This window comes from Pseudorca crassidens, chromosome 8, assembly GCF_039906515.1.
Source record: "Pseudorca crassidens isolate mPseCra1 chromosome 8, mPseCra1.hap1, whole genome shotgun sequence".
NCBI lineage: Eukaryota > Metazoa > Chordata > Mammalia > Artiodactyla > Delphinidae > Pseudorca > Pseudorca crassidens.
The window spans coordinates 75,103,025-75,115,543 of NC_090303.1; the positions used below are offsets into that span (position 1 = coordinate 75,103,025).

The window sequence follows — 12,519 nt, forward strand, 5'->3', positions numbered from 1 at the left end:
AGAACCTGCAGTATGAAAAAATAAATAAATAAAATTCAACAATAAAAAAAAATTACAGCACCTGTTGAAGTTTACTTCAGTAAGGTATCCTGGAGTTCCTAATTTCAAGGTATAATCAGATTCAAAAGGTATACCTAACTAGCGATTATATTGTAAATGAGAGAATAAAAGTTCCTGTGAATTGATTTGCTAAGAATTCGCAGGTAGTTTCTTTCCCAGTTCCTTTTAAATCTTAATTTGTTAAATACTGATTATCCACTCCATAAGCTTTGACTTTTCTCACACTGGATTTTTCAAGCTTGGCACTTTTGACATTTTGGGATGGGCAATTCTTTGTTTTGAGGGGCTGTCCTACACATTGTAGGATGTTTAGTAGCATCCCTGGCCTCTATCCATAAGATGCCAGCAGTGTCTCCCAGATGTGACAATCAAAAATGTCTCCAGGGACTTCCCTGGTGGAACCATGGTTAAGAATCCACCTGCCAATGCAGGGGTCACGGTTCGAGCCCTGGGCTGGGAAGATGCCACGGAGCAGCTAAGCCCCTGTGCCACAGCTACTGAGCCTGCGCTCTAGAGCCCGCGTGCTGGAACTGCTGAGCCTGCGTGCTGCAACTACTGAAGCCCGTGTGTGTAGAGCCCATGCTCTGCAACAAGAGAAGCCACCACAATGAGAAGCCTGTGCCCCCCCACGAAGAGTAGCCCCAATTTGCCACAACTACAGAAAGCCTGCGTGCAGCAACGAAGACCCAATGCAGCCAAAAAAAAAAAAAAAGTCTCCAGGCTTTGCCAAAAACCCACTGGAGGACCAAATAGACCTTGCTTGAACCACTCTACTAAATCAAAATCTCTGCCTCAGAAAAGATCTGGGAATTATCTACAGCTGTACAGTACCTTCCAAAGCTGCTATACAGGTCACAGAAACTAAGCTAAATTAGAAAATAACTTCCAGAGTAAAGCCTAGTTACTTCTATATATCAGGCATTATAATTCTATTCACACTAGACATTTTCTATTGGATGGGCTACTTCCCTCTTGCTTCATTTTGAAGATTAAATAAAACAGAAAGAGCTTTAATAGGAAGTTGGAGCCAGACAAGAAGGAAGTCAGTGATAGAAATTTGAAATAATATGATTCATTTTTTTTTTATTATTGACATTTTAACAGATGCAAGATACATTCACTGCTTATCTTCTATGCATCTAGGCACTATTACATATATAATATAGTTAACTGGAAAAGTCTTGGGAAAATGGAAACATTTTGATATATTATTTTGGAATTCATAGTATCTGTGTAAATTGTTTAGTGGGTCTGTGCTGTATAGAGAGAATACTAAGAGGCTTTACTATTATAGCTCAATTATCATATTCTTTTGAGTGTGTAATTCAAAGGAAAATGATACAGTTTATTGTTGTACTTTCCCTCTCATTCAACTTCTTAGGACATTCCTCTAAATATTAAAAATTGAAAGACTACTTTAATGACATGCCCTTCCTTTGATATTCTTGTACAATTGGAACCATGACCTTATGACTTATTTTCATTCATCAGCTATGTGGCCAAGTAAACACACACTGCTCATGATGTTTAAAAAATCATGCTGTCAAGTGTTTAACATAATCAAACAAAAGGCTGATAATCAAAGAAAAGTATCTTCATCATTTTTGAACAAATGGTAAGGTTCTTACCTACAAGCAACATTTGGATCAGCATTTCTTGAAAGTAGTAGCTCTACACACTTCAAGATCTGCTCCTCTGAGCCATGAGCAGAACATGCAGTTATCAAAATAGTTTGCTTATCTATAGTGAAAGGAAAGGTGAGGAAAACCCCACACACATCAGAAAGTGTATCTAATTAACTTCTTTTATCATTCAAAAGATTCTAAATATTTATTGCATTCTTAAAATTCTATAACCTATTTCCAAATCTCTTGTTCTTAGCGGATAACTTTGTATTCCTTCACCAAAAAATGAGCTCAGGGATGAACTATCAATTTCCAAAGTATATCTACAATTCATTTACTAATTTCCTTTCCCTATTCTCATTTCTTCAAGAGAATAGGAAAGTGGTTCAGAGCATGAGCTCTGTGCAGATTTACTGCCTGGAGTTGAATAGTTTTTGGTTGATTAAAGTATGCCTTGAACACATGGTTAAAAAACAATGATTGATATTCTCTGATTTCACTTCTTTAGTTCTCACTCATTTGACCACTCACTGAAATCTGGCTTACGCCCAAACCATCCTACTGAAGATGTCCTAACTGCTACATGTATTGGTTTCTTTTTAGTCCTTTTCTACTTGATCTCTCTTAGCCCATCCCATTTCCTAAAACTCTTCTTCCCTTGGCTTCTATGGCATCAGTGGAGATCAGGGTAAATTAAAAACCCAAACAAAACAAAAAACAATTCTCAAGTAAGAATTGGGGAATTAAAAATAGGTCATGCCAGCCATGGTTTACATTTGTGGTTCAATATTGACCAAATATAGAAATATAGATTCTGGTCCCAGTTCTGTCACTGATAAACTGTGATTCCAGTGATATCTTAGTAGACCTAACTTACATATAAGAAGCTAAAGCCTGCCCTCCACCTGAGGGGGTCTGTGGGATACATAAAATAATTTATGTGAACATGCTGGGCAAAATATAAAGTGTTTTATAACTGAAAGGTATTCCTCTGATTACAAGAAGCAGAAAAAGAAAACTATTAATCAGTTTTTTGAGCACAACATTTTATACACTTTCAAAAATCTCATTTCTAAGTACAGCTTTCATTGGGAGATTGTTTTTTTTTTCTTTTTAGGCCACGCCATGTGGCATGTGGGATCTTAGTTCCCCAACCAGGGATCGAACCTGTGCCCCCTGCATTGGGAGAGCAGTCTTAACCACTGGACCACCAGGGAAGTCCCTGGGTGATATTTTTCTTTTTTTCCGCTGGGTGATATTTTTAAATGACATAATAAGAAAAACCTACCACAGCAGCAGATTAAACATAAAATTGTCAATAAGACAAGAATTTATATAAAATATATAAATGAGAAAAAAACAGAAATGATTTTACAAATATCTAATGTAGTACAAAATTAATATGAAAATTAATTCTAAAATGAAACCTATACCTGAATTACGAAATGAATTGTCTATTGGGAACCTGTAGAAAATAATCAGTAATTCAATATAATAATTAAATAGCATTTGCACATATACTCTTATTCTTCAAAAGCAATCAAAGCACTACTGACAAAGACAGAAACAAATGGATTTAATAAATTATCTTTGAAACAACTTTACGTGATATAATTCAGAGTTGAGCTGTAAATTCCGAAGACTGATTTTCAAGCAATTTTCCACTAAATTATCAGCTTTTCAGTGTTTTCTTTCAATGCATTTTACCTTAAAAATAACCAAAACTCTCTAGCATAGAAGTTAAAGGTATATAGTAAGAACACAACCATTTATAACGATAATATAAATGGAATCTACCTCTTTGGATAGAAGGTTTTTCAAAATATCTATGGTTTCTAATTTGTTTTTTATGTTGTTTATATAATATAACTAATAGGAAGATTTTTTAAAAAAACTAATGTTTTTCACTTTGCTTATTAGCTGCTTGGGAATCAAGAAAATCACAGTAAAAATAATCAGTTAAGTTACGTCAAATATCTTAACCTTATTACAATTGTTTTCAAGAGCAAAGGTTTAAAGTGAATATATGAAAACAGAGCATGGAAAGTATATATCACCACCCCCAAACAGAATATAATTAGGCTTCTAAACAGAGAAATATACAAAGTACATTTTCACATATTTAAATATTTAAAACATCTTACCCTTATCAAAGCTTGCATTAGCACCTCTGTCCAACAGAACCTGAAGCAGCGCTACATTGGAAACACTGGCAGCATACATAAGGGGAGTCCACCCATAGCGAAAGCTGAACTCTACACTGATGCCTGTCAATATAAAGACAAGGTTTTAAAACCTCCCCCACCAAAAAAAAAAATCACTGTCACCTTAATATGTTTAAAGTACTTCACATAGTGACATACACTGTGTACTTTATAATGGAAGGGAATTTCTTGGTAATAATGGCTTCAGAAAAATAGAAAATTATATATGAACTTTGATAAAAAAGCTAACTTCAGTTTCACTATAGTTCACTTCAGTTTCACTATTTTCCAAGAGACTGAATCTGTCAAATGTTTTTTCATATAATATATATTTATATTAGAACAGGTTTTTACATGCTTCCTTTTTCTCTCTAGGGCAGTTGGGAAAAGTTTCACAGATAAAAAATGTCTTTTTAGTTAGAATATTATCATACATCTCTATGGTGGCAAACATATTAACAAATATTGTGTAAACAATATTGTGTAAACAAATATATTCCTTATTAAAACTCCTTTACCCTCCTTCCCAACGCAAAATTTAACCATGGGTTACTGGCCAAACATAAGGTTAAAAAGGTAGGTTAGGGTTAAGAAATGTAGACTATACTTTGTGATCCAGGGATTTACATCATTATACTCGTATTATAAAGAAAATGTAGGTACCACTGCTGAGAGTGGGATAGGAGGCAGGGAGAACTGGTTATGAGGCTGGAAGTCCATGCAAAAGTCAGAGCAAGGGCAGCAGAGAAAAAGAAGAAGAAATACAAAAGGACATTTCAAAGGCAGGGTTATTGGAATTTAAAATTACTTTGAGGAAGAGGAGTGTTGGAAAAGAACAAATAGAAAATAACTATCAAGTTCTGCTTTGGACAAATGAACGAAACAGTGAGCTAGAATAAGGAGAGGCACAGAAGAGATATCAGGCCTGAGGAGCAGGATAAAGTTTTAAATAGCCACCATCCAGAATGAGACAGGAAGGGATGGATAGTAACTGTTAAGAAACGATGAGAGCCAGCTGACCTTAAAATCCTCAAACAAATCATTAATGGTACAAATCCCCGAAGTCATCTGATTTTCCCCGATAGCACTGATTAGTTTAGTCACATAAAAAAGAAAAAAAAATGGTTGAACTAATCTAGATTTGGATCTAAGACTGGGGAGGAGCATAGAAGATACGATACAAGGACAAGATTATAAAAAGGCAGTGAACATAACCCATTACATTTATGTAAAGCCTTTGCTATAAAGAGATCAAGATGTAAGCGGCAAACTCTCTCTTCAACCTAAGAAATATCTGCTAATCTTAAGAAAAGAAAAAAAAAAAAAGAACGTTTTTCTGTTTCAAAGAAGGAAAACTTCTATGTCAAAACCACTGAATATAGGCTTCCTTACATATACCTTACAATTTACAGGTTGTAGTCTCTGGCTCTAAAGTGTTCCATCTGCAAAGATGAAGGTCATATCACTGAAGGAATGGAAACTTGTTAGGGAGAACTCACTTTTTTTCTGTAGGAACACTAAGTTACTGAAAGACTATATTTGTCAAATTCCCAATTGTCTAACTTTAATTGATATAAGGTGCATGATAATTCCTAGGAGAAAACAACAGAAAACTGTCTTAGTGTATATATATATATATATATATATATATACTGCTGACCCAACTTGTCTTCTCTAACAAATTTTCCTCTTTAAATTGCTGCAACTGAAAGCATATGAATGAGATCAGAGAAAAGATCATTTTGTTTTCTCATTATTCTTTCCTTATTGACCTTACTGCTCAAAACTGTGACAGCAAAAGTAAAAAGGAAAAGATGTGAAGATAAGGCTAAGCAAATGTGGCATTTTAGTATAAAAATTCTTAATAATCATCACCTCTAAGCTCAAAAAAGTAAATTATTAAGCACATATTATGTTCTAAGCATACTGCAAAAAAGATACGTTTAAAAGGATTGACACAATATATTTTTATAGCTCAACGACATTCAAAATAACACTAAATTGTTTGGGGGTATATACATATAGTAAAAGTATAAAGACGTACATAGGAATAATAAATACCAACTATAGGAGAGTGGTAATCTCCAGGGGGAAAAAGATAAGTCGCCATACATTTTTGAATGTCTAAAATATTTAATAATTTAAAGAGAACTGAAAATGTTAGTGCATAGCAGAAGAACAAAAACCAAAGACTGCTAAAAATGGCTGACTCAAAAGGAGGTTTCATATTTTTATTAAACTTCCAACTGGTGCAGGAATACGTATGGCTTTGAAAGGCAAAAAAGTAAAAATATTTTTTAAAGTGTTAAATAATGACATCTGGAAGGAAATCAGGAAATACTAAAACAAGAGTTACGTATGAAAATGAGACTTCAGAGGTAATACGGGTGAAAGTGGGGACAAAGGTGTTTCTCTACTTATACCTATTTGTTATTGTTTTTTTAAAAGGAAGTTAAAATTTTTTTGTAATTAAAGACAAATTTTAAAAGGCTGACGAAACACTTTACCAGTAGGCTCTTTTCAATGCTTTCGAGAGCCTCCAACACTTCAGTGCACCTAGTCCCACTACTCCCAAGGCAAACTCACTTTTCTAAAACAAATTTCTGCCTATTCCATCCCATCCAACACTATGCACACTCCTGCACGTGTTCATATCCTAGTATTAGGCCTCTTTCAATTATTCCAATTTTATTCAATTTAATTTTTTAATTACAAATTCAAGTTCCATTGTCCACAAAGTCACATGATCCTTCTTACTTGTTACAACGGCTAATATTTATATAATGCCTATATGTTCTAAGACCCGTATATAGTCTCTCATTTTAATCCCCCCCCCCAAAAAAAACCCTTTGATACAATGCATCCCGGTTTTTAAAAGGGGGTAATTGAAGTTTAGGAAGTTTCCTAAATTGGTCAAGATTACAGAGCCATCAAGTGGCAGGGCTAATAATCAAACCCAGAACTGTACTGTTTCCAAAATGATTTACTTTCCACTAAACCATGCATCTCTAGCATAGAAGAAAAACATTTTGCTATATACAATTTTGTATGTGAATGTTTTGTATTTACAGGTAGACAGTAGATGCTTGTTACTCCTTTGATAATTTCAGTCATTATCAACAACTCACACTTCCATGTCAAGGTAATTTTAAAAAATAATATTTAATTTAATACACAGAAAAATGTCATGGGACCCAAGACAGAATTATAATGTTTTTATAAAGAAATAGATGCTCTGGGAGTTCAAATGACTTTCCCAAGGAAGCACACTGAGTAGGTGATAGGCTGGAAGAGGTATCCAGATAGATTCCTGCTTCATTCTCATTCACACACTGACACAACCAACACAGGCAAAGAACATAACTAAAATGTACATAACTAGAAACAATTTTTGAGAAACACATAATAATAATTATAGACAAGTAAATGCTGAGCAAAGTAAGTAAGGATTATCAAAGTGGGGTAGGATTAGTCAGACTAGACCTTTTGAAGGAGGTGGAAGAACTGATGGACGGTGTCAGTGTGGCATTCCAAATTTGTGTTAGAGGAAGAAAATAAGGCAGAGAGAACTGAGTCAAGTAAGACATGTAGGACACTTGAGATACTAACATTCACTGTGCTTCCATTAGAAAAACAACTCAAACCTTTTAAAATAAGGAACCCTGGGGTTTCCCTGGTGGCGCAGTGGTTGACAGTCCGCCTGCCAATGCAGGGTACACGGGTTCCTGCCCCGGTCCGGGAAGATCCCACATGCCGCGGAGCGGCTGGGCCCGTGAACCATGGCCACTGAGCCTGCGCGTCCGGAGCCTGTGCTCCGCAATGGGAGAGGCCACAACAGTGAGAGGCCCACGTACCGCAAAACAAATAAATAAATAAATAAAATAAGGAACCCTTGTGAACTGAGACAACTGTGTTAGGTTGAAACTGTCCCTTAATTCTCACCAGAATCCAGGAGCTCCTCGACCAATGAAACATCTCCTGTAGTCAAAGCTTTCTTAAATGTTTCATGCTTTTCTTCAATGGCTAACGGTCCTTTTAATTTCTAAAAAAGCAGAAAGTTAAAAAATTTTCCTGTTACACATACTTTCATTTCCACTGCATCGGGAAACAATAATGATCGAGTTTTGGTACATATTTTTTGGGGGGGTGGGGGTGGGGGGAGGCAACATCCAAAGTTTGTGACTAACTCATAACTAAAATTATCTTTGGGTTATGATGGGTCCAAACCTAAGTAAAGAGCTACATCGACAACCTAAAGAAGCGCATTTGATGGAAAGCACAGGGAAACTGCGAATTGGTCTGGAGTCCAAAAGCCTGTATTTACACTGGAAAAAAAATTAGGGAAACACAGGCGAGGAAGTAAGAGGTTTCATGGCCAGGGAAGACCGATCCAGGTGCGGCCAAGACAAGTCCTCCTTCGCTACCTGAGCTGCCCGGTCGAGATACCCAATCTCCCAGCCGTCATCCTCGCTCTCGCTACTCTCGCCTCCACCGGCCACTGCCAGACCGCGCAAGGGGCCTGCAGCCATGGCCGCCACCCAGGTCCCTAGAAAATCGGCCGCACGCACGCACGTCCGCACGCCCGCCTGCTCCCTCTGCGCCTGCGCACCGGAGCGCGTAAGGCTGCGCGGGAAGGCTGTGCGGGCAAGCGCGACGCGCTAGCCTTGGGGCCTTGGGCCCTCAGGCGCAGGCGCGTGAGCGCGCGCAGCGACCCGGGTTCCTTCCCGCCAGTCGTTAAGCCCTTGGGAGAGGAAAAGTGGTCAGTGTGGCGGCGAGCGGAGCTGACCTCCTGGCCAGTGCTTCCAATTCCTTTCGGGAGTCTTACCCTACATTCTTTTTAGGGTATTTGCTTAATGAAATTCTTGCTCTTTAAGGAATGCCCCACTTGTGGCAGGAGCAGAATGGGGATTTAAATGACGCGTAAGACTAGGCTTTCGCTTCCATTCCCTTTACCTGTCCCCCTGCCAAATCCACTGTCAAACATGCGTCCCCTGGCCAATGCTGTTGGCCAGAATACCTCCCTGAGGAACATCACCCATACGTTCAAGGAGCCGGCAGATAAATGGGAGCTGACAAAGGAACCAGGAGAATTCGTCCTTTAAATTTCATGGGATCTCGGATCTCATCGTAGATTTAGAAACTTCGGAACATCAAACACTCCCCAGATGGCTAGTGTAGATGCCTTAAAGGAAATAATCGAGAAAGGGGAGGAGTGGGGAAGAGAATGCATCAAAACAGTTGGGAAGGGCTTCCCTGGTGGCACAGTGGATGAGAGTCCGCCTGCCGATGCAGGGGACACGGGTTCGTGCCCCGGTCCGGGAGGATCCCACATGCCGCGGAGCGGCTGGGGCCGTGAGCCATAGCCGCTGAGCCTGCGCTCCGCAACGGGAGAGGCCACAGCAGTGATGAGGCCCGCGTACCGCAAAAAAAAAAAAAAAAAAAAAAAAAAAAAAAAAAAACAGCTGGGAAGAAGAAATGATTTAAACTTTCAGAAAGTAAACAATACAAACAACTCCAGGTGAAAGCGGTCCAAACTGACTTTTCTGCATCTATTCCAGCTTCTAGATGAAATATTGGTAACACAATGATTATCTTTGCCGCCAGAGGAAAGTAGACCTATCAACGAGTAGGGCACATGTATATACCTAAAGATAATTTAGCCATGCACCATTCTTAGAAAGTTTTACAATATTTTTGTAAATAAGAAAGTTTTACAATATTTTTTTTTCCCTTAAGGGGTCTTTGGTGTAAGATTTTGAAATTATCTACTTCAGAGATTTTCACAGATAAGTATTTTTAAGTAGTGTGGTTATTTGAGGGCAAGGTCTGTCTTTCTAAATGCATTCATTCCATAAATGTCATGGATCACTGAGCACAGCCAGGCATAACTAAGTTAGGGGAGACAACATCAAAGACAAACCAAGCTGCCTCATGGAACTAACATTTTAACGAATAAAGACAGTAAGCAAGTAAACAAACAGGATTATTGCAGATTGTAAGTGACCCAAGGAAATAAACAAGTGCTCAGTTTCTGGAATCGCATAACTTAGGTTGTTTCCCAGCCAAATCACTTACTATCAGGAGCTGTGTGCTGTCGGGCAATGTACTTAGCGTCTTTATTCATCAGTTCCCTTATCTGTAAAATGGAGATTATGATGGTACCCATCATATAGAGTTGTTTGGAAGATTAAGTAAAGTGTGGGCTTGGAATAGAGCCAGTCTCAGTGTAAGAGGTAAATAAATCTTAGCTAGTACTATTATTATTATTATTTTAAATAGGGTAGTTGACCTGAGCAGAGTCATGAATGACAAGAAGGAGCCAGCCATAAAAAGTGAGAGACCAGAGCTTTCTTGGTGGAGGACATGGCTAGTACCAAGGCCCTAAGGCAGGAAAAAGCTTGGACCAAGGCCTGGGACTAGGGTGGGGCAAGTGAAGACCCTAGGGAGAAAAATTTAAGAGACACTCTTAAGAGCCTGTAAGTTCTTCTATTTTGCACTCTAGGTGTGTCATTTACTTTACCTTGTCCCTGCCCTGCTTGGACCAGAAAGGCCTGAGGCTGGAGCTTCACTGAAGGAAGGGGTATGTGATGAGAGGACCTGTTGGCCTTAAGCAAGGATTTTTAGATTTTACTGTAAGAGCAATTGGACACTGAAATATTTTTAAACTGATAAAAGTCATGTTCTGGTGTGTGTGTATGTATATATATGTCTATTTAAAGATACTGAACTTCTTTTGTAGAGGAGGTTTTTGGTTTGAGCATTTGGCTAAACAGTGGTGCCATTTACTAAGATGGGGGAAGATCATAGGATAAACGTGAAGATGGAATGAGCATCCCAAAATTATCATATTCAAAATCAAACACTCAAATGTAGCTGTCAGGTGGGTAGTTGAATGTTCAACTCTGGAGCTCAGGAGAAAGGCTGATCTTGGAGGTATAAATTTTGGAGTTATCTACACATAATTGATTTTTAAAACTTTGGGAATTTATCCAGCAAGATTTTTTGTAAATATAGATGCTATAGACTAAATGTTTGTGTCTCCCAGCCCCGCCTCCCCCCCGCCCCGGGCCCCACAAAATTCATATGTTGAAACCTGATCCCCAAAATGATAGTATTTGGAGGTGGGGCCTTTGGAAGGTGATAAAGTCATGAGGGTGGAGCCCTCATGAATGGGATTAGTGCCATGAAAGAGACCCCAGAGAACTCTCTTGTACTACCATGTGAGGACACTAGAAGAAGGTGCCCTATGAATGAGGTAGTAAGCTCTCACCAGACACTGAATCTGCCAGTGCCTTGGTCTTGGACTTCCAAGCCTCCAGAACTGTGAGAAATAAATTTCTGTTATTTTAAACAATCCAGTCTATGGTATTCTGTTATAGCAGCCTGAACAGACTATAACAATAGATAAGATTAATCTAAAACTTATGTGTAATGGCAAAGGAACTAGATAGCTTAAACATTCTGAGAAAGATGAATAAAGTAGGAGGAATTATTCTACTTGATTTTAAGACTTATGTAGCTAGCTACAGTAATCAGGACTATGTTGTATTGGAGAAGGAATAGAATGGAACAGAGAACCTGGAAATAGACCCATGTAAGTAAGACCAAATGGTTTTTGACAAAGATGAAAGAGCAGTTCAATGGAGGAAGGATGGTCTTCAACAGATGATGCTGGATCAACTGAATATCCATAGGTAAGAAAAGTGGACTTAATTTTGAAAACCTCACTTCTTTTCAAAAATTAACTCAAAATGGATCACAAATATACACAAATGTTCATAGCAGCATTATTCCTATTAGCCAAAAATTGGAAACAACACAAATGTCCTTCAACTGATGAATGGATAAAAAAAATGTGGTATATCCATACTATATATATTATTTTCCTAGGACTACCATAACAAATTACTACAAACTGAGTGGCTTATAACAATAGAAATTTATTCTCTGACCATTCTGGAGGTTAGTCCGAAATCAGTGTCAGCAGCACCATGTTCCCTCAGAAAGCTCTAGAGGGGGCTCCTTCCTTGCCTTCTCATAGCTTCTGGTGGTTGCTAGCAATCCTTGACATTCCTTGGCTTATAGAGATACATCACTTTAATCTCTGCTTCTTTATTTACAAGGTATTCTTTTCTGTGTGTCTGTGTCTCTGAGGGCCTGTGTATCTAAATTCCCCTCTCCTTGTAAGGATATCAGTCATATTGGATTTAGGACTCACCCTAATTCACTGTGACTTCATCTTAACTTGATTATATCTGAAAAGACCTTATTTCTAAACATGGTCACATTCATAGGTTTTGGGTGGACATGAATTTTAGGGGGTCACGGTTCAACCCAATATACCACGTATATCACTTAGCATAATGTTTTCAAGATCCACATTGTAACATATATCTGCACTTCATTCCCTTTTATGCTGAATAAGGTGTGGTACTGATTTCAAAAGGTGATTTCAGGAGGTGGCAGGACCCATTAAAAGACTGCTATAATTGTGAGCTGGAGAAGTGGCAGCAAACATGGAGAGAAGAGGATGCATTCAAAATTTATTGTGAATAAGAATCACAATGGTGATTATATGAAGGACAAGGGGACAGAGAAGTCAAAGCTAATGTGACAAGGACATTAGAAGA

General features: G+C 38.1%; 2 protein-coding genes across 2 annotated transcripts in view; one reads left to right on the forward strand and one right to left on the reverse strand.

The window, feature by feature from the left end:
• ASZ1 (ankyrin repeat, SAM and basic leucine zipper domain containing 1) overlaps positions 1–8,418 on the reverse strand; it is a 79,667-nt gene extending 71,249 nt beyond the window's left edge. The window contains exons 1-4 of the mRNA XM_067746816.1: positions 8,314–8,418; positions 7,832–7,931; positions 3,830–3,952; positions 1,689–1,800 (exon numbers count right to left, since the gene is read on the reverse strand). Of these exons, the coding sequence (XP_067602917.1) occupies positions 1,689–1,800; positions 3,830–3,952; positions 7,832–7,931; positions 8,314–8,418 (440 nt within the window). The remainder of the gene's footprint in view (positions 1–1,688; positions 1,801–3,829; positions 3,953–7,831; positions 7,932–8,313) is intronic.
• The window catches only part of CFTR (CF transmembrane conductance regulator), a 367,232-nt gene that overhangs the window by 120,679 nt on the left and 234,034 nt on the right, over positions 1–12,519 (forward strand). The window lies entirely within an intron of this gene.